Genomic DNA, 26874 nt, shown 5'->3' with positions numbered 1-26874 from the left:
TCCGCTATTCGGAAGGTTCAGTTTGAAATACTTGTAAAATATTATTATACAGAAAGTGCAGTTTATTTAGTTTCCAAGAAAATGTCCGCTATTTGGAGGTTTCCATCATTTAGAGGTGTCCGTTTACAGGTTTCACTGTAAAGCGTTTAGTTTGGTGTACGCCAATCTTAATAGTGAAATCGGTTCATATTTATTATTAAACGTTTTCACCTGTATCTGCCGGTTTGCGTCTATAATAATATTATGTTCAATTAATAATCACTCACGAGTAAGCTAGCGCTACACCAAATTTAATGACATAATTAATATACTGCCATCATGCACCCGTATCCTTGTCGTATTCTTTTGTACATAGTTGTTCAACCTATGCCTAGGGTTTGATGCAATAATTTATTTTATTTTTATGTACCAGTTTATAGTTAAAATACCAAAAACTTAATAAGTAAATGTTATTAAGACACAAGAGGTAATAATGCTATTTGAAGTCTAAATAGGATACATAATATTGCATTCAGATACACTGTATAAAAGCTTGAATTAAGTATTTAATTCCTTATCACTGATTCATTTACTATTGATTATGAACCTTTTGGCATGTTGGCTGTTCCAAATATATACATTTAAAAAAAATTTAATTATAAAGAAATAATGGAGGAAAATTCTGGGAAAAACATCTAATTATAAGAATAATTTAAATTCAAGTCCATTAATTCAATTGAATAATGAATTCTCTACGTTTTTTTTATTGTTAGTTCATGAAGTCAAAAATTCTACACCCAATTATGAAAACATGAAATGTACAATTTTTATTTAAAACATGTTATATTATGTACAATATTTTCTGCTACAATACAGTAATATATATTATAAATAGTATAAATAATTTGTATGCATGAATAATAAAACTTACTCGTATAATATGTTTATAATAATATTATCACTTAAAATTTACGTATACAGTTTGTTTTTCGTATATAAGGGCAGTAAAGAGACAAAAATGTCTAATATACATTGGCTTAAAAATAATAAAATTTATATTTTCATCAAAAAAATCATTGGAATCATATATATTGCACGTGTTTGGCGAACAAGTCATATTTCTTTTATTTGTTCTTTAGAAAAAAAAGAGTTAATTATAGTAATTTCGGATAACCGAATGTTGTCTTTTCCTTTTTAAAATAATTACAGTATAAAAGGATTTTTTAATGTTAACACAAAACAAAAAAATACACAACTTATCTACTACGACTAGTATACGCTTCTTAAATTTAAAGTTATTTACAAAATAAAAATTATATAAGGTAAAATTGAATTGGGGAAAGCACCAGAAAATAAACCTATGGCCGACGGGGTAGCTACACGTTTTTTGTTTTTACTAGTTAACTTGTCAAACCAGTCGAAAACGTCACGTTAATAATTTGGTTTAACGATGGAGTAACATTGTATTTTACTTTTTTTGCTGTGAACGACGAAGACGTAGGTACCTATTGTAAAGGAAAATACGCGTCTATTTCCGATGTGATGTGTTCCCAATGTCGGTTCCGGGTTTTAAATGTGGTGGGAGGTTCGTCTGTTCGAGTAGGAGGTATATTGTACAGAGATAATAATATAAATAATAAAATAATAAAAATAATAATAATTAAAGTACATATCGAGATCATATTTTATGCTTCTGATGAGTTATTGGTTCATCGTTATTCCTCCTGCCGACCCTTTAAAGAGGACCATAGTCACTGAGCCCCGTGGTAGAGGGCATCATGTCCTCGGACGGGTCTGGTTGCTCGTAGCTAAGGGCAGGAGTGGCGTACTGATGTCATACATGGCTAAGCGGCGCCTGTTTGATAATGTGGTGGTGCAGGCTGGACGATGGGGCCAGGTGGTGGGACGAGGGCAGTGTGCTACCCGGGACGGACGGTGCGGGCATATACTGCAGCTGCTTGCGTTGTTTGCCTGGATTGACGAGCACCGGGTTGGGGCCGCCCTTGGACATGCGGCCACCACCGCTTCCACTACCAACCCCACCACCACCAAACAGCCGGCGGGACAGGCGCTTCCACGAGCCAACCGTCTTACCAGACCATATCCACACGCCTGACGTGACACCCATCACCAGCGTCATGAAGTATTTGAGCATCAGCATGGTGTACACCGGCTTGGTGTCCGGGTCCGGTTCGGAGCACGGGCACGCCAGGTGAGCCACACGGTCAGGCATGTACCGGGCCTCGTAGTAGTGGCATCCTATGACGACGGATGCGGGAACGGTGTACAGAACGCTGAACACGCCGATCCGGATCATGAGCTTTTCTAGCTTGTCCGCCTTGCTGCGGCCCACCTGCTGCTTGATGACGTTTCGGATGCGGAACAGCGATACAAACCCGCCCAACAGGAACGATATTCCCAGCGCCAGGTAGACGACGAGTGGCGCTAGGACGAACATTTTAAGGTTATCCGGGTTCTGGTTGCCCACGTAACATACGCCAGCGAACGCGTCACCGTCAACGGCCGACATGACCAGCACCCCAAGCGACTTGACGGTGGGTATCAGCCAAGCGGCCAGGTGGAAGTACTGTGAGTAGGACGCGATCGCCTCGTTTCCCCACTTGAGACCAGCCGCCAGGAACCATGTGAACGCCAGTATGACCCACCAGATGGACGAGGCCATGCCGAAGAAGTAGAGCAACAGGAACACAAGCGTGCACGGCGTGGGCCCGGACGCGTTGTACTTGACGGAACCGTCAGGCTCGCAGGCGACCGCATCGTGGCCTGCGTACACTCGGATCAGGTACCCGAGGCTGACCATCAGGTAGCAACCGGACAGGAACACGATCGGCTTTTCCGGATACTTGAAACGTTGCGTGTCAATGGTGTACGTGGTGAGTGTCATCAGTGTGGTGACGCAACATATGCTCGACCACAGGGCGATCCAGGTGGACGCGAAATCCTTCTCTTCGTCGGTGAACAGCACGGCCCGGCACGGCATCGCGCAGTTGTCCACGCCCGCCACGGACACGCCACTGCGGTTGTACCGGACCGATTCCCTATCGATGGCCACTAGCGGCGGCCGGCACTTGCACTCGCACCCGTCCTCGTCGCCAACACCACCGCCGCCGAATGCGTACTTCTCGCATCCTTTGGCCCTGCTACCCGGCTTGCACTTGTTTGCCAGTGACCCAGTCGGCTTCTTGGTCGGCTTGACTGGCACGTGCTGATGCTGCTCGTACACGTCCTGGGCCATGCAAAGTTCCGGGCCGCCGTGCACCGGCAGCTTGTCGCATTGCATCTTCTCCGGCCACACAAACCCGTACCGCTGCATGACCGGCAGACATCCGTCCCGGGCCCGTTCGCACACGCTCCGGCACGCCTGCAGTGGCCGCTGGTACTCTTCGATGCAAATGGGCGTGTACACGGAACACAGGAAAAACTTGAGGTCCGCCGAACAGTTGATCTCGACCAGTGGCCAAAACTGATGCACCTCCATGCCGGCCTCCTCCTGCGTCTCGTGGTTCAGCTGGTTAGGCATCGACGTCATGTTGTACCCGATGCCCCGGCACATCGGTATGGTGATCTCTTCGCAGCGCCCCGCTGCCGGCACGGCTGCCACACCGGCCACAGCCCCCGCCGACGCCGCCGCCGTGTTTGTCACGGCCACCGGTTGCATGTTGCAGACGGCGGTGGCCACGACCGCTAACAACACGGCCGCCACTAGTGTCGGCGCTGAGCACATATCTGCGACACTTCTCGGTACGGTAACGTCCGGCGCGCGCGTCCGCGGTTGTAGTCCAACAAAAATGGATCCTTTTCACGCTCGAGTTCTGCGTGACGACGACGATTCCGAGTGGTTACGAAACTTCATGACCGTATCTCAACACCTAAAACACACGGAAGAAAAAACATGTTAATATTTTCCTTCCAATAATAATAATATAATATAGATAGGACTGGTATAGGTAGGTAGTTGGTACGTACAAGGCAGTACTCAGAACACATTTTTGAGAGAGGGAGGTTGAACCCTTTCCCCCGGGTAGGTACGGTTTTGGCTACTACTTATAAATAATATCAATAATAAATTAACATTTCATAATATAAAGCAGGGTTTTCTCCATATCGTGTCGTACATACATTACATTATGCCATTATCTGACATTATCACCTACGTACTATTAAATATAAGAAACACGATACGGCATATAACAGAAACTCGTGGCTTAATACTATGCGATTCACCAACGTCCGCCAATAATACAATCTACTTCGAATGGTTCGGTAAAACGACGTAAATACACGTTTCGTGTCAGAGACCTGATGGAACGTTGACATGGTATTCAAAATATACCTAATATACCTTATTTACATTAACAATATATATTTTTATCATCGTGTGTGAATGTGTGATTTATAGTTATAGCTCATTACTATAATGAAAAATACGAATATTTTTAAGCAAAAGTAAAGAATCATCTTCGCAATTTTGCATTTTTCGTACCCTTGATTAAAAATAAATATGCAATACGATACAATATTATACATGAAATATATAAAAACGCAAAACAAAAGTAAAATAATTTGTATCTCGTGAATAGATATTACATCTATATTTGTAAAAGGACACTCCAAAATAAACACACCATCATCGCATATAAATCCTAGTCTTAGTGATTTCTATTACAATATATTATTATGTTATAACTATATTATAATATACACTGGTATTATATTATTTTATTCTATACAATGATTACAATGTGTATTCGTATTGAATTCAACGAACGATCCAGTCTGAGAAAAATACATATGCCAAAGATTAGTATTTTAGCGCTGTGTTGTTGCGTACGTTTCACGCGTGGGTCAGACGTGTCAAAATATATGGGGTGCTTCGGGAATGTATCGAGAACAGATGTATGCATTCATATTGATATATTTTTGTTAAAAATGGTTACATATTTGATGTTTTATACATATATTTAAATATATATATATAAACCGAAATTGTTCTGGTGTTTGTCTGTCCACTTCAGTGTACAGACAAGCACCAGAACAATTTCGGTGAATATTATTATTTACAATCTGTGACGTGAATGCATCATGGCGGTTTTCACTTTTCACCCTATTCCGATCTCGGAGGGTAAACTATATTACCGGTCGCTGAGCGTTGATTGCTGCTGTGCGACGAGGGTACGGGCGATGACGATGAAATCGAATTCCTATATAATACCTAATACATATGCAGTATCTCAGCCAAATGCCGAAAACGAAACTAGAATAAGGGGCCCGGTAATTGCAGCGGAACCAAACCGAAACGATTGGAAATGACGAGTCGTCGGGCGGCTAACGAATTTATAGTCACTATATTATATTGTATGATGTATATTGTATATATATACCTCGATGACGAAACTTCGTTATCCTCTTCGTCGCCACCGACGACCGCGACGTCCGTATAATATATTACGCATACATTAAACATAATATATGTATATATATATAGATATATGTATATAATTTTGAGACGACACATGCGAAATGTATACAATCCCGTTTCTGAAATTGCGAGCCAGCTCCTGCTCGAGGTGAATAGCGAGCAAATAACAACACTCCATCCCCAAGCCATCCACGTCTTATATGTATAGCATATAGTATAATATATTTAGTCGTAGGCGTCACACTCGCACACACATAGGTACGTTAATTTCATTTCTCCCCGTTTCGATGGCAAACAAAACGCGTCAGCTATATAATATAATATATCTGCCGCCCGTCTGTCGTGTCTAACGACGCGGAATCGTCGCACGGCTTTCGTGTGTGAACGGTGGTGACGATATGTCCTCCTCTGTTCGTCATACGTGTCATAAATGTTGTAATATTTCTATACGGAGCACGTATATTAAACGCGTACGATGGCGGCGACGACGACGTGTGCGCGGTGAAAATTACGAGTTTGGGCGATTTGACTGCGGTGCAGAGAGTCTCGTACATAGTTATCGTAATATACATGGCATAATATTATTATATAGCCGACATATTATACCCAAACGAATCGATTTTCGAAAAAAAAAATCGTACACATACGCTTACAGAATCGGTCTACATTATACCTTCGCGACGGGTACGTTCAACTCGACGTGTTCAAGACGTACATTATACGTAGGTATCGTGTGTTGTGCTATGCGCGCTTATTAACAGTTCGCGTGACAAATCGTCAAGACTACACAGCGACGTACTATAGGGTACCTATATTATATAATGATAATAACAACGATATGATTTATATATATTATATTATTATATATAAATATATAATATAATGAAACACATACGCGGCTCACAATAGACGAGGAAAATAGATTGAAAAGCGATTTCGATGTACGTGTATATTATATAGTCTGGCCACGGTATTCCGTCTTCGGCCAATCTCGCTGGCAAGGAAATAATATAATATAATGATAATTAACTCTCTCATCGTTACATTATCCTCGTGTGTGCGTGTTGTATACGACGACACACCAGTGTTGTAGTAGTTATTCATTGTCGCGCGCTCCTCCGGTGGTGTATAGGCGCGGGCCCATGGTACGGTCGAAATGTTTTATGTGTACGAACGACTCTCGTTGGCGTCCCCGACGTATTATCTCTTCTAGACGATCTCGGGGTCTTTTTATTATTATTATTATTATTTCTTTTTAAATAAATCGACTTGTCCGACGTGTCCGTCCGGCCGGTGGGTTATCGGGTTCTTTGTATCTCACGTTTTCCACCCGCTGCGATCCACCACACTCTGCAGCCGTCGTGGTCATGTAAGAGCGGGTCACATATTTAAAATTATTAAGGACGACGTACGATTTGAATAAAGTACATCACATTTATTATTATTTAATCGACAGCGTCGTGGTATACGGTGTATACCTGTATCGAACACTCTCTTTGACTACATAGTTAACATTAAGAATATAATAGATACCTATAATTATATAGGTGTCTTTAATCCAGTTTATTTGGGATGCTGCCGCCACCGCCGTTTCCTTGATAAGACACATAATATATTGTAGTTTCCAATATAATAACATATAATCCACAACTGACTGGCGACCGTATGGTGTACATAAAAACGTCAATTTATATATTTAAATTCCTATGTATACGTCCTATTGCCGCGACCTTAAGAATGTGATTATGTGTGTCGTATAATATATAAGATCACGAGAAATATAATAATATAAACGCTCCAATAAAAGGCGACGAGAAAAAAACCGTACTTATTGGAATTATTTGTTAACCAAAAAAATTACCTCCTGCAGAGAAGTAAACATCGGGTAAGTTGAAATTTCACGGTGTCGTATATGTAGACAGAGGTTCAAGTCATATTCATCTTTGCCGCATGCACTCGTGTCTACACATTGGAGGACGAAGTTGTAAATCGTAAAATTGAATTTGAATTTTAGCCATTACCAAACAACGATAAGTGGTTTTTAATTTTGGTAATATAATAATAAAAATAATAATAAAACATCATGTTGATACTCCAACGGATGTAAGTACGTTAGTTTATCAATGTTATCAATAAGTGGACAATTCATTTCACTCAATAAACATGCGGAATAACTTTGGTCGGGGTGAACAGAATTTTTCAACGTTCAACAAGCAACCTTCATCGCGAGATTAGCATACTACATTATATAAATCAAATGGTATATAGGTACACCACGCGCGTTCGCCGGACTCGAAATGCGTCTTGTTTTATATTATTATTATGATTATTATTTGTATTCCCATTGTCGGTGGAGAATATTATACATCAACGTTGTCGTCTTCGTGTATTATTTACGTATAATATAGTATATGGTAATAGGAATCTGAATATAATCGTTTATCGAAAAGAAAAAAAAGACATATTATAGGACGCTATACTGCACCGTGTATAACCGTGGTCCGAAATGGGGACGATGTTTCATTCATGGAAATGGCACAAATAATATTTTATGCATATATACCCGCGCTCGAGAAAGATAATATAATATACCGCCAAGACTTGCTCCCGTCTGTAGTTTTATTCAAATGCGGTTCGCCTCGCGTCCGTCGAAAACCCAGTAACCGGTGTACGCGAAACTTCTGTATGACAATCTCGTTTGCGGTTCAATGATAATTTTAAGTCTGCTTGCAGCATCTATCCCGCAGCGCATAAGGATATGTCCATCTATATAATATATTTTCCCGTATTGAAAACCACACTAACTTTAGACCGGGACAAAAATCTAGTTACGGAACCGCGGTCATCGTCATATTCCACACGCGTGATACATCAAAGATTTGTGGTTATATCGACAAACTTAGTAGGTACCTATATATTATTATCTATTACATACCACGTGCTCGCTCTACTTTTGATCCGTCGCTTGGTCGAAATTTAAGTGAGCATATGTTTACCACAGTTTACCTCTTGAATATTTTATTATTAATAATTATTACAACAATTTTACGAAAACAAATTATTTGGTGGTGTGTAGTATTATTGTAGTAGGTATATTATAACATTTTCGCATATTTAATTTTACATTATTACAAATTATGAGTTTATATTCGACGGAGACGCACTGGTTAAAGTGCATCAATTTCGCAGTACCTACGAGTATTACCGCCGTTATCAAAACGAGTTAAACGAATATATTTAGACTCGAAGAGTGTGATAATATTATAATACCGTAGCGAATGCGTGACGTCGATGTAGAGTACTATTATTATACAAGTATAAATGTATAATCATCGCTATAATCAAGCTATATAATATTGTCTGCGTGCCTATAACGGAGGGCGTTTGTAGAACAACCGACGACGATCAACTCGATGAAATACGAGCAAATGTCTTAAACTCTGCCAAAACGCCCAAAACCATAATACCTAGTATCGCGTCGAAGACTGTCCGATTCATAATAACGGGCGCCCATAACGTTGTAAGTATTTCGTATCCTGTATATTACTATATGTATTCATCGGGGACGTTCGTTTCGATTTCGTGTTTTGTTGGTTATAACCGAATGCAGCGTGACCAGTAGTATGGTATAATAAATAATAATATTCTACATTTCTACGCCTAAGCAACGTCGGGTTTGCTCACGATATTATATTATTATACAACACAGGGCTACCGGCTGATAATTGGTAACCTCTATCGGTGCAGCACGATTGTTTATCACACACGCACACGATGCAACCGAGAGTGCAATACGGGAACGTCGCCGTCTGCCGGCCACGACGTGCATTTTTCTTTTATTATCTGATTCACGATGCGCACTGCGCAGGCAGTTCTTTCTACCTATTGTCTGAACGAGGGTCACGCGCCCGTTTCCAGTTATTCAAATCGTCTATCGTTGGGCAGTGATTTTATTTTTTCGTATTTATATTTTATAATAATAATATATTGTGTATACGCGAGTTTTTATTTTTTTTTTTTGCTGCTCATCGAATTATTTGATGATATTCTTTTTCTTCGGGCATATTTTGTTATATTATATTATATAGTATTAAAACATTAGTTTGTGCTTTGACGTCAATAATTGTAAATATCTTAATTTCTATTATGTGCGGTCTTCGGTGGTGTTGGAGGTGTTTTTCGGTAGGGGAGGCGGTGCAAAAGATAGTAATATTATAGTATTGCCCCGATCTGGTGGAGACACGCTAAATATCATAATGCGCACTGAGCCCGCGTGTTTACGTTTCACTGAAACCGGTTCTTGTAATATCCACGTCCCCGTGTGTTGGTTTAATAAATTAATCGCGCGCGAGCGAGGGTCGTCGAACACAACGGGTGGCCCGAAACGCGGTGCTCCTATATTATATTGTATACGGGTTGGTACCGCGGAGTGGGGTAAGGATGTGTACCGTGTACGGCACACGAGATTTTCATCCTTGGAAGGAATTTCGTACAGGTTCGGAGATTTATCGATTCGCCGAGACACACCTGAGTCTTATTATAGGTGGATACCTCCTTAACCGTACACACGCGCGTCAGACAGCTACTACAGGACACACACAATAATACGCGTAGGTTTTTGTATATTTTGGGTGTGCGCGTGTGTGCGCGAGCGTGAAATGTAAACATTTTTCACTATACCTGCAACGAGTGTGGGCTCCGTCGTATACATCGACCGTCGTTGAAGAAGCCACAGGGCGTTTTTTTTCTTCTTTTTTATTGTACATAATATTATTATAATGATAATAATATAATAAAAGATATTTTAGATAATGCGCATTTAATTACTTACGATTTCAGAATCACAACAATACGAATCGAGACATTGACGCGGGTACTGCAGAACTGGTGCAACAGTCCGTTCTCGGAACCACCAAGGGCCATGGCTGTAATATTATTATGATAATATGGTAGTGCGTATATTATATTTTAAAGTTTAAAACGACGTTCAACTATATTCAAGACGTCGTTAATATTTAAATATGTGCGCGGAAGAGTAGAACGCGGGACGGCTCCCATTGTATGATACTGATAGATAAGGTTAAGTGATATAGGACGTCATAACAACAAACGTTTACAGCTGTCACAAGAATATAATACGGACGAAGAAGTTAAAAAATAAAAAAAAACACCATTATATACAATAGCCATTAATCATCCTCGGACAGAGCTGGTTTCATTTTATATATATTCACGATGGTTATAACTTATAATAATGTAATGTATGGATATAATAATATAGGAATAGACATTGGTCTGAACACACAAATGATTTTCTCTAAAATATAATACGATATTGGCGTCTTGAAAATCCCAGAGTAACTGCAGAAGTAGGATTTTTTTCATTTTTGTCGTCATGCGTGACAAGGGAGGGTGGGACGACGACGACAAATTTAATAACAACATAATATAATATAATATAATATATAAAATATAAAAAGGAGTTTAAGCCCCTCCACCCCTACCAACCTCACACATACGCGAGTGCATTCGGAATGTATACAGTGTGGCGTGGTTGTACCTTCGTCATTCCGAGGTGACAGCTGTCTAGGAATCATTTGTAAAACGGTTTTTTCTTTTATCTCCTGTTGTATACAACGAGTTTCTTACCTGTCACGTTTTTAAGGATTGGCATGTACGTGCATATATATATATATATATATATATATATATATACTAGTTTTATTTTTTTCTCGTTCTAACACCAGTGATTGTGTTTGAGTTATTAGTGTTTATTTGTCAATTGTCATAAGTATAAGAGAATACAATCGGTCGACGCTTAACAAGCTGGAGCTAGTTGCAGATAGGAAGAATGAATACGTAATTATCCACCCGTCCCCGTGTAACGTATGTATATAATATAATATTATATATAAATAGGTATATACTATATATATATTCTTAAACGGTAAACAAAAACAATTGCGTCGGTCCAAAAACACTTATTATCCGCAAACATAATATATAATATGTAAGGAAGCTTAAGTGTAATTTTCGACGCCTATTTAATGTTATACGACCTGAGAGCTGCAGTTCATATTATATTATTATCTTTTAATTTTTTAAATAAAATATATGTATGGGTGTATACATTGCATTTTTTTTTAAATTGCTATTGGCATATAGTAATATACACGAAAACCATTAAAATATAATGATTCATTAATGCAATTTTAAAGAAAGATATTAATATTGCACACCAAGGAAATCTATTATTTTTGTATATTAAAAACTTGAAAATGTAATTATTATACAAACGTAAATTCCGTTTACCCATCTCTCGTTCTAGTTTACCATCGTGGTGCTTTATTGTGTACCCACTATGTAGTTATAAACTGAACAATTGTCTGTTGTATAGTAAACTCGTATTGTTTTTTGGTTAATTAGTAGAACCTCGAGGCGCCTAAATGGAATATGTACGAATTATTAAAGAACAATGGTTACACAATAGTTAAATATTCAAAAGCACATAATTAGATCGTTTTTTAACTTTCTCATGTTACGCGCGTGTTTTCTGTTAAAGAAATACTTCTAATTACAGAATAATAGAAGTTCATCGTTAGTACTTATTCTTAGTAATACAGCCTACAGTAGTAGTCAAACCTTTCGAGATTTTGAGTTAATATTATTACAAAACTACATAATACAGTCGTTACTCGTTAACCAATATATGCGTTTATTTGCAAGCTGTGGGAACGTTTACTTAAAAATAACCCTTATAATATTATTTACCCGTAATAAATATCACGTTTAATCAACCACACAGTATTAAATTGATAAAAATAACAGTCCATTCATTTTATTAAAGGGTATGCATATTTAATAGAAAAAAATCGTCGAGTTCAAACATTTAACTGTATTTAATATTTACAGGGATAAATTTAAAAAGGGTTGTCTTGGTATTTCAAATCAAAAACAGGAAGTGAAGATTGACAAGTACTTTGAAATCCCTAACGACATGTCATTTGACAATTATATAAAGTCAGGCGGGTGTCACAGACGCAACTGTGTTATATTGAACCGAAAACAGTTTAAAAGCAATAATTTTCGTTTGACCCATTATATTATTATGTTTGAATACAAATTATGTTCATCAATGGAGTCTTTTTTCCTCTTTAACTAATGATTTCCACTTTAAAACAATAAGTAATAACTAATAAACTATATAATAAACGTAACATGAATAATAACCGTACGAAATGTAATAAACTCGATAAGTTATTTTTCATTAAAACAGTAAACATAATGATGAATGAAGTTTGAGGAGCTTAAACGTATTTTTTAGCCATTGTTATAGAGGTAAAATTAATAGGCATTACACAATCGCAATTTGTGGGTGTTTTTTGTACTTTGAAGTGTAAATCCACAGTACCTACCCCGTAATGACGGACAATAATAAATTGTTTATCGTACAGCACTCAGCAAATCACACCAACGAATAAATAATTATAATAACTATAAGCAATTATATTATTATTAATTTGTTTGGATTTGTTCTTATAGCTAGTAATAATCATGTTGTGTGCTTATGTGTGTGCATTAAAAAAATATAAATCATCAGAAACTCAGTTTTTTTGTTTTTCAATAACTAAAAATAAATATAATAAAAGTGTATAAATGTATAACGACTTATGGCAGTAAAATTTTAATACGAGGGTCAAAGATATCTATATAGGCTATAGCTTTATTCACTAAATAGTAAATTCATTAAATAATATTAAATATAATTTAATACTGTTATATAGTTTACTTTAGACCTTATAATAATTAATAGGTATACTTAATACATATTTTTCTTCAAACAAAAATATACGGGAGAGACGTCATTTTTCTATTGATTTTTACCTTTTGATCTACAAGACCAATTAGTGATAGTTAATCGTTTTAAAATAAACATTTACGCTGTTGTATGGAAATAATTATTAAATAATGAATACTGTTTCATATTTATTTTGAATACAAATAAAATAAATGGTTTTGATTATAGTTTAATAATTTGTAAAGTATGATACTTTTTCTCTTTGAAGTGATACAATAACCAGTTAATACTTACCAAATTGCAAATGCAAAAAAACCAGATTTTTAATTTAAATATTTAGCAAATATGTTCAAAAAGAATAAATTATATGAGTATTGACGGAGAAATAAATCAATAATATTTTCAACGACTGAACTTTGAAAATAGAATAAATTTTGATTATTTTTAATGCACCAATTTGTTACCGATCAAAAAACGTAATATTTTTAGTATCATTGTTGCTTTTTAAAATGAAAAAAAACTGTTTAATCATTAATAAGACTCTAATATAATAAAAATATTTTTTATAACGTAGATAGTATATTTTTAGTAAATTATGTATGTAATATGTATGTACCTAGTTAGTTAGTTGATAAAAATATTGTCATATTATACAGTAGTCAGTAATGAAATGTTGAGAATTCATCACGTAATTGTTTTAATAATTTCATTCGAAATGTCTGTTAGTATTTTTCATATATAATTCATCAGAACTAGAAAGGTAAACCAAATAAACGAATCAGCATTTAAGTGAAACATAAAACCACAGCAGAGCGACCACGCCGACCGGTTAGTGATTTTTTGTTTTTCTTAATTTTATTATTGCAATGTTGTTATTATTGGTTTTAAAATCCATTTCGTAGAATCTACGTCAGTCTTGAGTGTATAACATATTTTATCTGGTAGTATAATATTATATACTGACGATATAAAAAAAAAAAAATCAAAAAAATCTGTGTATTGAACAGTTGATGTAAAAAAGACTTGCATATTATAATCATACTATAGTCTATAATAATAATAATAATAATATAATATTATTATAAGTAAACAGAAAATTGATTTCAGAACATGGAATAGCACAACTTTCAACGCGTATTATTTTTTAACGTATTGTGTAGTACCTATATAATATTTTGTGATAACATACAATAGTAAAATGCTATCGCGGGCGAGACGGGGCGTATACATACTTGATGCACACGATATTATAATTTATAATATTTATAATGTTTAACCGAGTAGGTACGTTTCACACGTGCGGCTCGTGTGTATTCTAAACCGCATACGCATATTAGGTATACCGTATACATAATATATATAGGTGTATTCGATTTGACTAGAAAATGTTTATAGTAATAAACCGGTTTGTGTGCGTTAAAAAACCCGAAAATCCCTCTTCCGGACGTCGACTTAAGAATAAGACCGTCCGAAACGATAGATGATACGTATGTTCGGTGGGTATATATAATATCGATATGCAGTCATTGCATGATTTATGCGTAGGTCGCACGACTATGACTTCATGACGTCGTATTGACGTGTATCATGGGGCTCGCGTATATTATACTATCATCGTTTAGGTCTCCAGACGATAATTTATAAAATTTTTTTTCATCACTCACCTGCGGTGTAAGGCTATGGCGGTGACTGGCCAACGGTCAGTGCAGAAGACGATCCTGCGGCGTCGTCCCGCCGTGTGCACTCGGAACGAACTCATTTGCGGCTAAGAGTCGCATAATAATTACGAAATTCACAATAATAATAAAAAGACGACAACGACCACTTAAATAATATTATTTAGTGTTCATCGAAACATAGTACGGATCATCGTATATTTTAATTTTATTATTAATTAATTATCGCACGGTAAAAGACGACGGTCGACGATGTCATTATTATTATAATATATTATATAGATCGCTCGCGGACCCGCGGCAAAATCGCGGCTTGAAGGGACGAAATTCGACGCGCTAGCACACGGCACGGACGACGTTGGACGACTGGTGCGCGCCGTGCATAATACAACACAAGTGGTCTCCGATCGGTCGTCTCGGATTATTACTACTATACAGACTACTACACCGCGTGCGTGCGTGTGAGGCACGTCGTTGTTGTGTGTATATAATGGTTGTTGTAGTGGTCCGCCGCCGATATATTATTTCACCCGGTTAACGAGGCGATTCGAAATCGTTCGGGAAACGAGTCTGCCGCCGCATGAAAACGGTCAGAACCTCTTGTGCGTGCGTGTGCGCGCGTGTGTGTGTGTGTGTGTGTATATATTATATTACTCGCGTACGCACATTGTTGTTTGGAATGACGTGGTGGACCAGCTGGCTGGGGTGTTCGCGGGAGGGGGAGACGAGAGGCTGTGCTATACGTAGAGCAGGGCGTTTGTGTGTGTGTGTGTGTGTGTGTGTGTGAGAGAGCCTCGGGCTCGGTGGGCGGTGGGGTGAAGGTGAGAGGTGAACGGTGCAGATGGTTTTTTTAGAAAATAATAATAATATTATTTATATATATATATGTATTTATATGTTTTGGATGTATGTATGTTTAAACACAATAATACGCGGGCGTCTTAAACGCGTATTTTGCCCATGTTGGTTGTGTTGATCATTTATCGATCGGTCGATCGACTGCAGCGGATCGACGACGACAAGACGACTGTGTTAAATACGCGGGCGAAAGGTGGTCGATGGACGACCATGCAGCGCCGTTATTACACCGCGGAGAGCAGTCTTTGGAATTTTTTATTCCTTTTTTTACACTGGCTCTGTTTTACGCTCCGATTGATGAAATCGAGTAGAAAAAAAATAATGAACACGCGCTGGCGTAAAAATTCCTTAACGACGACGCTGCGAACCGTCACTCAATTATACTATATTATTATTGTATATATTATACATTTATACTAGATAATAATATATGTATTATATACCGTCCATGGCACCTATCGTGTAAACAAATCGCCCACGAAAAACCAACACTGCAGCAACATCGCCGGACTGCGCGAGAGACTACAACTCCCGGGCCGGCTGTCGACAGATTTAGTCGCTAGCGTTTTCGCTGCTACTGTACGCTGAAGACGAGAGCGCACCGACAATGATGCGCGTGCGTGAAATGTTTACTTACCATAACCTATTACCGGGTTACGGTGGGTGTGAGCGTGTATAAAATAAACCCCGGCCTGTTATGATGATGCTTGATGTGTGGTTTGGTGTGCACGTCAAGTGTAAACCGAAGAAAGTCTTATGGATTTCTCGCTTTTGTTTTTATTTACTTTTTCTCATCCTCCTGAACGTTCCACAGGATTCCAGAGTAAAATATGATATTATAACAATATAATTCAATATTATATATTATAAGAAATAACTTATAACATAATATTTTGTTGTTTTAATTTTTAAACATACCGATACTCGTTGATATAGCATTACGTGCTCGCAGGACACGTGAGAAAAAAGATTGCCGTTTTATGTATAGCCGTATAGGTATTAGGTATATTCTAATAATATATTATTATATATTATACAGTATACATGATTCGATAATTTCGCATTTCTATAAATACAAATCGAGAAATCGATAGATAGAGGTAGGTACTATAAAAGTATAAAATACTAAATGGAAATAAAATGTTTTATAACGAGATTAAATCTACACAACGCGGCCATTCGTTAAGTGTTCGATTGACAATTTTTTTTCGTACTATGGGTTGATGGTTGTTTCTTTGTAATGCTACATTAAAAATAAATACAATCGCAATCGGACACATTTAATGAATTACCTTGCAGTGTTGGATTTTTTTGTACATATACATACTATGCGTTTGCTTTGCTTAAAAAATTGAAATCAAACTGCCACGCCTATATTTTAGGGTTATCTTGGCTAAGATATGAAACGGCATTAATTTATGACATCGAACAACTTGACAGATTTATTAGTCATTTATGCAGACATGACGAAATAGATGAACGGTGTTAATGAGCTCTTAGAATGAGTCAAGCGATAAAGTTCTTTAAGCTTATTCAAACCTGCTAAACTTGTTCGGTCTATATAGTCAATGTGTTGTAGATAATTAATATTGAAATCATTTCGGATGCCAATTTAATATATAGTAGGTTGTATAGGTGGGACAGTTGTAGGTTTAAAATACAATATTATTCTGAATCCTGATGTTATTCCGATAAGTGATGTACTGATGTCGTTATATTAGGTATAATTCGGAGGTGCGACGACGTGTAAAATAAAATCGTTGGCTGATTACTAATGTAATTCGATTGAACAATACTGTTATTAAGCTTAATAATACTTTCACGATTTTTGAATCTTATGTATGATGTTGTTGTGAATTAGGCAATGAAATACGAGTAGAAAAAATATTTGAATTTAAATAAATGGAATATAATATAATAGGAACGAGTACGAATATACGATAACCAAACACGAATGTACTAAAATGTAAATATTATAATAATTTACTGTTGGGAAATCATCTGAATTTTTTTTTTTTAATTTAAGTACACTGTACACGTGCAATGTGCATAAACAGTCTTATTATCGTCTGGGTACGTTCGTTTTCGTAGGTGAGTCGTTTGACGAAACCTTGTTAAAATTAAAACAATCAACAAACAAAATTATCTCAAAACATTAATTATTGTTCGAAGTCCGTGTTTTGAATTCATTACTCCCACACAATAATATTATAATAACTATATAGTGCCATAGTGGTATTATATAGTTGTATATAATATATATATATTATAGTATACTGCACATAATATTCTGCTCGTACTCGTGGATAAACAATGGCGTGGCGTTTAAACGGTATAGACTATAGGTAGGTATATAACACGACCATTGTATTTAATTGATTCCGATAGGAATGTCGTTACTCTCGTAAACTTGTGAGTAAACTGTACTAAACAGTTGTACTAAATGCTCAATTACATTATAATATTATACTGATTGACGTAGTATTACAGACAGTTTTCGACGATAACATTGATAACTATTATTATTTAATATTTATTATAATTATTATCTGGAGGGTAATGGTATATTTTTGTGGCATAATTAATATATATCCGACCAGCCTTTATTGCAGAGTATAATAATATAAAATATTACTCCACTCCACGTATATAACACCGTTTTCCTTGGTCGTCGTATAATGGCATCATAATATTATAATTTAGTGTATTTTACAATAGAGGTATTAATGTATTATAATTTGTATATTTTAGTTTCTCGTATTTTCATCCTAGCCTGTTACAACATACACATCAATTTTCCCGGGAGCTATACGTTTTATATTATAGGTATATTGGTATATACATGCAACGTGCGTACTAACTATAGTTTACAGCTTAACAAAGTAAATGTATAATGTAATAATTTTTTACTTGCGTTTTATTGCATTAACTGATCGTTATCACTATAATATTATAAATGTAGCGGGTAGTGTTTTGATCAAAAAATTATATATATATACATTAAAAAATACCCCAGGGGCCTAATTACAGAATAGTATTTAACCAGAGATTGTATTATGTGTGAATAAAAACATTGACTAGAATCACAATATTAATCACTATTAATAATTAATGAAAACAAATTGAGTACTAATTAAACTGTAACAACTGTTATAGTGTTATCATTTTTCTATTGTAAAAATCGCATAATTATATTACGCAGTATGCATTTGCGATTCGCTCTCTTCCATATCCCGGGGTATCTCCATTGTATTTAATTAATATGAGCACACTTGCTATTTAAGTTAATTTAAATATCTATATTATGTTCATTTAATAATTAAAATATTGAAGTCCATCTATGATATATTTATTTATTTTTTTGTTAATTATCATTTCTTGGAATATCATTATATTATTCGTCTAAACGTATCAGTGCACTGTCTAGTACAGTCGTGTTTGTGTATCAAACGCGTAAGCGCACAAATAATTTACACGATTTATACGAATTGGAAGATTATTTCCTCCGAGAAACGATTTCGAAATAAACTGTGTGACGTGGGTGTTTGCGCATCTGGTTCATAGTTCTATCGCAAGTTATCCTTAGAATAGATGATGGACCTTGGTAAATAATAATAATTGATGGACGGAAATCACACAATAGTTAATTGTAACAGACTGATTATAATAATACACATAAATAGTCGTTGATTTTTAAGAATGCTGCGCAACCGGTGCACATTGATTAATTAATTACTTAAATTAATGTCCCTTTGTTCAAGGAGAAGTTTTTGAAAACAATTATGCACTCACATGAATAAGTGAATATAAAATAATATTACTTGGACATTAATCTAGTAAACGCAATTAAATATAATAATTTATTAAAATGTAATAATTATGATATTATAATATTATTATACACATTGACCTTATATACCTTATATACCATATTGACATTATATACATTGACCTCCGTTCGTAAAACCGTACGAATGTTTTAAGCATCTTGAAAATCGACAAAAACATATCAGATTCCGTTTTTATTATTTTCTGTATAAAACGTTTATAATATATATCATTTATTGTTCCCGAGTAGACTATAACTATAATAGGCAATAGCTATACGAATATTATATAGAAACTTAATTTTCTGTAATTTCATGGGTTCGATAATATTGTTATGCACACATGATAATATTATCGTTGTACCTACCTATATATACTGTGATTGTAGCGTTGCATAATATATTTTATGAAATTATATCATAATAACATGTAAGATAAAAAAGAAATTAAGAACAATTAATGAGTAGTTACTGGGAAATATTGGTAAGTTATAAAAAATTGTAGTAGGTACTGACAGATGCATATTTTATAAGTTTCTATTATATTGCTGATAATTTATTTTTTTTTTTTTCGTAAAATATTATTAGTTGAGTCATTTGATATGACTGTGCTAAGTACGCAAAATTTGAATTTAGGAATATATTATAAATTAGCGTTGTGAATTTGATGCGTTAGTAATTATTTAACATTCATAAAAATAGACGGTTATTATATAATCGTTGAATACATTTTACATTTGTCATAACTCATAATAATATGTTTTAAACATCTGCCTGTGTGAGGGTTGATTATTTTATGAAGTTTGCTAATATTTTTCTTAATTTTCCAAAAACAATTATAAATATAAGATGATAAAATTGTTCCAATACATTTATAAATTACACACTATAAAATATTATTACATTATAATATCAAATTGATCCTTTAAGTATGTATGTGTATCAATATACCGTAACATTTATCACCAATATATGTATATTTAAAATCAATTAAATTTTTTACACTATATAGATGAATGAAATATTATTTTAATTAATATTCGTGTAAATATGCGTAAAACTATTGACGAATTTAAAATGAAAAATAAAATTCAGAAATACAAATTATTAAAATGCATTAGAATTATGAATTTGTTTGCACTATACTCCGTTCAGGATAAGAATGCCCAAATTCGTGGATGAATACTGAGCCGATGGTGGTTATCTTAATTCTTGGGTAATTTAGTAAATACAAGAATATAATATATACTAGTTTCTTTTCGTTCATACGATTACCAAAGAATAGAGATAACTGCCGGAAACCCAGTAATTTTATTCATGCGCGAATTTGGGCATTCTTATCCTGAACAAAGTATAGAATAGTTGCTATTTAAACTGTTATTGTTTTAATTGTATATTTTCGTTACCTAATATAATATATGACAAAACAAATTTAAAAAAATAAAACTGACAAAAAGAATATTTGTAATTTTTATATTTTTCTCATTAAATATTATTTAATGATTTATTTTAGCGTAGTTTTTTTGTTCCTTGACACTTTATTTTTTGGCTCTTGGTTTTTAAGTGAACGTTTTCAGCCAAAAAACTTTAGTGCGACTTTGTCTTCATTACTGACCCAAAAGTACGGTCGGGAGTAAAGTAGTTTAAGTTTCTTTTCTGGTAGGTACCAACGTTTTTTTAGACCCAACAATGACAATAATAAACGGCTTACTGGTGGCAGAACAATAGTTCTCTTTCAGGTCAGACTACTTGAAACTGAAAAAAGTATATATTAAGTTAACTACCTATAAATCTTTGTTTGTGTTTTATTGCTTTTTAAAAACTAACATCCATTTCAGAATAGAGTATTAATGTGTAATGTTAATAACTTTATGAACGACCAGAACAAAAGCTCAAATAATTAAAATTTATTTCCCAAGTTATAGTTCGTGTAATTTTCATTATGTACCTATTATATTATACACATTTTAATGAATAACTACTGCAGTGATAAGGAAGTGATTAATTACTCATCATTACAAATTAGTTTAAAATCTGCCATACTTTTCTTGTCAAAACTTTTCGTAATAAAATTATAACTGATTAATCATTTTGTCTTATCTTAATTATTTTTCAAAAACTATTTCTACTGAGTTATAATTAAAAAAAAAAAAACAATATACAATGTTATACATAGGTAAAAAACAAAAGTTGATTCAACTTCATCAACCATCACTCAGCTGTATTGAATACACCAATAACTTATAATATATAGATGTTATAGTTTTATCATAGATACTTGTACTTTATCAATCTCAATCCCTCGTTCAGAAAAGTAAAAAAAAATGTTTGACTGATTTTTAGTTGTTTTTCTGAATAGGTAATAAACGCTGTATTTGCTGTCGAAGCGCTAACTAAAATGATAAAACGTATGGACGGTTTTGTTTTTTTACTGAATCGGCAAAATATAATATTTGTACCTATGCGTTTTTCAGGCAACGGGATTTTATATACAGAGTGATTTACCTCCCTTTTTCTTCGATAATGCAGTTATTCAAAATCTGATTTTTAAAATTCTAAATTTACTTAAAGTTTATATATTTAAATTCTTGAGATTTTTTGTACTACTTAAGGAATGTCCTGTGGAGATAGAAAATTCTGTTTTTCAAATGAGAGCCTCACAATCTTTTCTACTTTTCTCCGAACATTTTTACGCATCCGAATCAAATTTTGTGAGAGTAGATTTATTCAACTTTGTGTTATGATGATAATACGTCCATGATAATGGGTTTTTAAGATCCGGATGTCATTTTAGTGGTTAATATTAATAAACTATTATTAATAATTTGTAAAAATGTATTAAGGGGGCTATAGCAGATGAAAAAAAAGTGACTTTTAGACCATTAAGCTAGACAAAATTGGAAGAATTTGGTTTGACAGATTTTAATTTTGAAAACGGATTATGATTAATCAGCAAGTTTAGTAGGGAATGATCGAGGCAATTTTGAATATTTTTTTTTTCAGATGTGATATCTAAGAATAAAAATATCGAAAAAATATGATATTTTTGTATTTATATTATTCATTATGACACTAACAATAATTGGAATAGTCAAAATCGCCTCGATCATTCCCTAGTAAACTTGTTGATCAATCATAATCCGTTTTCAAAATTAAAATCTGTCAAACCAAATTCTTCCATTTTTGTCTAGCTTATTGGTCTAAAAGTCAATTTTTTTTCATTGACTGGAGCCCCCTCCAGCCATCTTAAAGTTTATTTTATGATACGGAATTTAAATATATTGAAAAACATTATAACAAACAAAATTAGTGTTTAGATTGGTCAAATCTACATTAGTTTTGATTTTTGACAAAACCTGCTGCAGCCCCCTTAAGTATAAAAAATAATAGAAAAAATATTGCATATAAATATATAGCTTACATTTTTGTCAAACATTTTTAAGTATTATTATCCGTAGTGTACAAAGTTTTAATAACTGTATAATATATATAACTCGTTCGAACCCTGTATAAGGTACATCGACATGTTAAAAAAATGATCCACTAAATAATTTACAATAAAAAAGGAGGATCTAATTAAAAAAAAACAGAAGTTTGTATCGCCACAGGACACTCCTTAAGCAGTCCAACAAAATTCAAGTATTTGAAATAATAGTCTTTGAGTATATTAAATAAATTCGTAACTTAATAAGGATAAAATGAGAGATTGCATTCTTGGTGAATCACTATCTTTATATAATGAACATTTAGGTCGAGCATTGTCCGGATAGTTTGGTTTCAAAATAATTTTTTCAGTTTATCTATAAATTTAACATGCAAACCTCATCTCTCTCACTCGCTCTATCTCACTCTTCTCCCTTCCCCTCTAACTCTCTCTCGATATATTATATATGATTGTTAAACATGTTTTTTAACCACATCACACTTAAATCACAATGCAAACTACACGCGTCTACTCGATATGATAAACAAGCCGATAAATCATTATTTCGAAATCGTCATATAAGTATACAACGAAAAACCTTACAGTTAAATCAATATTACATGCTAGTTTAAATATTAGTATGCATATATATTTAGGAACTATTTTATCCAATGTTTGTACTACGACAATATTATACATCTATACACCCCTCGACCAGTAACAAGACTATTCAACAATGAAATTTCATTTTTCGTTGTATGAATGTTAAATAACAAATTTAAAACGATGACTTATTCTCACGTGTAGGTATTACCATATATACAACAATTAAATGAGCATATTATTATTATTATTATTATACTCGTTTTATACTATATACACATCAGGCATGTATATTGTATATGCAGTCTACACACTAATAAATCAGTAAGATATAATGTATTTAATATATACATACGATGAAACGAAAAAACAAATAATAATTATGTAAAATATAGCCGGTGGCCGGTTGGACCAGCCGTACGAAAAACTCAACTAATTGAACTCGATAACTATCGTATCTCGAGACTAGCGTGGTTAAAAACGGCTAATTAAGTTTGATAAATACACCATGGTATGCCGGTAATCGGTATCCTGCAGTAATGTAATTTATTCTATTAACATATAATTATACACACACACGGACGCGATTGATGGGAGGAGCGTGAGAGGGACGGAAATTTACCCAAAATAATATAATATAATATATTATGTGTGTTTTAGTTTTTCAATAAATATTTCGAACCAATTTACGTGTAGGTATATTATATAACAAGAAAATGTTTTTATTACAGTCTAGGTATCCCCCCCCCCTCACGTATGTATAATTATTTGATGCATCGATTTGTCAAATAAACTATGGCGGCGTCGCGGAAGCATTTCGAAAGCAGTCCCCGCGGCGCCGTCGGTTCAAACCCGAAAAAAAAAAAGAATAAAAAGGTATAATATAGTTTTTAGTGTTGAAACGAAGTAATTAAGGTACCTACCTAGGTACTAATAGTAAAGGTACTGCACGTGATGTCAGAGGCATCTCATGTAATTTTAATTTAGAAGTGTGGTGTTCGATGACATACTCATGGATAATCTAATTTTTATTCAAAAAGTTATACAAACTAAGTAGGTACAATTTATCATCTTAAGGTATTGCCACTATTCTCAGCAATATGCTAACACAAACAATAATAATTATTATTGATTTCAAACACAGTTATTAATGTTTTAAATTTAAGAAATACGAGCTACAGACAATCTTTATTACGTGTGATCTCACATAATACCTACATTATTATACCATTTATACCTATTACCTATATAATTTATATATTTAGATATAAACGAGCGTTGGATTAAATAATATATAAACATCATAATTACAAATCTCAATTTTTATTTTACCTATATTTCTAACATTTAATAACAAACGATAATATATTTTGTACTTTTGTAGTCAAGTTTATAAGTTTCGAATTGGTATCATCGTTTTCTTTGTGCATTATATGTGACCGGTGGTGTTGTTTTGAAGTTTAACACAGATCATAGACTTATATATTATCCATTAATAATTAAATTATAGCTCCCTTTTGTGTACTAAAATCTGATGGTATAATTATTGCTCTACACAATGTTATTCTGTTATACGATTATTTATTAATTACAAGTGCTGTATAAAAGTATAATTTATAGTATATAATATAATATTATATTATATTGAGGTAAAGGTCGTTATTACTCCAATACAATTTGATTATAATTTAAATAATTAAATTAGTTTTAATAGCTTTTTGTTGCATAGTTTTTATTATTTATTATTTCCATCGTTTTTTTTCTTACTGATTCTGAAAAATTTATTTTAAAATATTTTGAAAATACTTATATTATTTTTCTTATCCTAACGTTGGATGTAGGTATAAATACGTACGTTGCACTGTTGAAAAAAAAATACTATAGTAATTATAATGAAAACATGAAAAGTTAAATTGTGTATATAATTAATATACGACGGTATACAGTAATACAATATAAGCGTGTCGAAGTGTGTGTGTTCACTTAATCTAACTTTATAAACTATACCTTTTATACATTATACATAAGTTTAAAAGTATATTATAATATGTACATGGTTCTGATTTCACTATTCTGCCCAACAGGCGTTTTAAATTAATTCATCTAAAAACTCATTTATAATATTAACTGACAAAGAATTATATATATTTCATACATTTTTTACGTTATTGAATTTACACTCTTTGATTTAAAATGCAATAATGTCTTTGGAGTAGTTTACCGAGAAATTGTTAAATATATTCTTGGTGTGGAAACTGAAAAGCAAATTCGGTGAATTTTCTGTGTTTCTTGACTTCGTATTAACTGGTCTTTGGTACACATAGAACAATTGCGTAGGTAAATATATAAACTGGGGATAGTTTTAAGTTAAATTAGTCAATGTCCCTAAATAAATAATACTTATACGTAAGTATATACATATAAAGTATTAAACATTTACAACATAAAAAACAACTGAAAACTCATGATGGATCACAATTTTAAAATCAATTAAAGTCGATAGGTACCTATTTACCTATACCTACTGTCAAGGTAGAAAATGCAATAATAAATTATTTGAACAGTAAAAAAAAAATTAATTAACTATAAAAAAATCATCGAGTCTGGTGTGTATCTGAGTTTCATCACTTAATATTTATATAATATTGTATATACTATAATATTATAGTTCGCGTACCTATAGAAGCTGCAGACGACGACGTCAACAAAATCTTTAGATTTCCCTGGAAATGAAATTCGACATAGAACTACGACCGTAACTGGAAGTCATTGGCGTAGGTATATATTATTATTTATACGCGCCTGTATATTATTTAATACCACTGCCTCCGTGGGTACATATATTTAAGTATCTATGGGTACGTGTATAATATACATACCGCGAGCTAATTGATTCTAACGCCGCAGCGCATACCAAATTCGCCGAGTCCTTACGAGTTAACCCCTTCCCCGCGCGCGCGCGCACACACACACACACACACACACACACACACTATCACAGCAATTCCATCCCTCATATCCCATCGCCAAGTGGCTCCTCCGTTTTGACAGCGATTATTATGAACGGCACCCAGAAGGCATATCGTATAATATATTATATATATCCACCTACACCTCCTGCCCGACGACCAGGGTTTTCTGTCCCTCGACGTGGTGAGCTCCCTCTCGTATGGCGTCAATGGCATAATACTATCAGGTATCGTGGTCGTGACTCGTGAAGCCGAAATATCATATTCTAATGCGGTTTATGCACACGCGATGCGCTTATT

The 26874-nt window shown here is 34.2% G+C and overlaps 1 protein-coding gene across 4 annotated transcripts in view; it reads right to left on the bottom strand.

Annotated features, from left to right (window-relative positions):
* Nucleotides 1-706: 706 nt before the first annotated feature.
* Nucleotides 707-26874, bottom strand: part of LOC100162853 (frizzled-5) — an 80819-nt gene continuing 54651 nt past the window's right edge. For 2 of the 4 annotated variants that reach the window (XM_029490122.1, XM_029490123.1), the window contains one exon: nucleotides 707-3869. In XM_029490122.1, coding sequence (XP_029345982.1) covers nucleotides 1814-3724 — 1911 coding nt within the window. In that variant the 5' untranslated portion in view covers nucleotides 3725-3869 and the 3' untranslated portion in view covers nucleotides 707-1813. Of the gene's footprint in view, nucleotides 3870-10250; nucleotides 10345-14881; nucleotides 15473-26874 lie in introns of those variants that run through there. The other 2 variants (XM_029490124.1, XM_008190150.3) reach the window with 2 other exon arrangements.

Source organism: Acyrthosiphon pisum, chromosome A2 (assembly GCF_005508785.2).
Source record: "Acyrthosiphon pisum isolate AL4f chromosome A2, pea_aphid_22Mar2018_4r6ur, whole genome shotgun sequence".
NCBI lineage: Eukaryota > Metazoa > Arthropoda > Insecta > Hemiptera > Aphididae > Acyrthosiphon > Acyrthosiphon pisum.
Note: the sequence above shows the minus strand (reverse complement) of the source record. Positions and strands in the feature narration are given on the sequence as shown.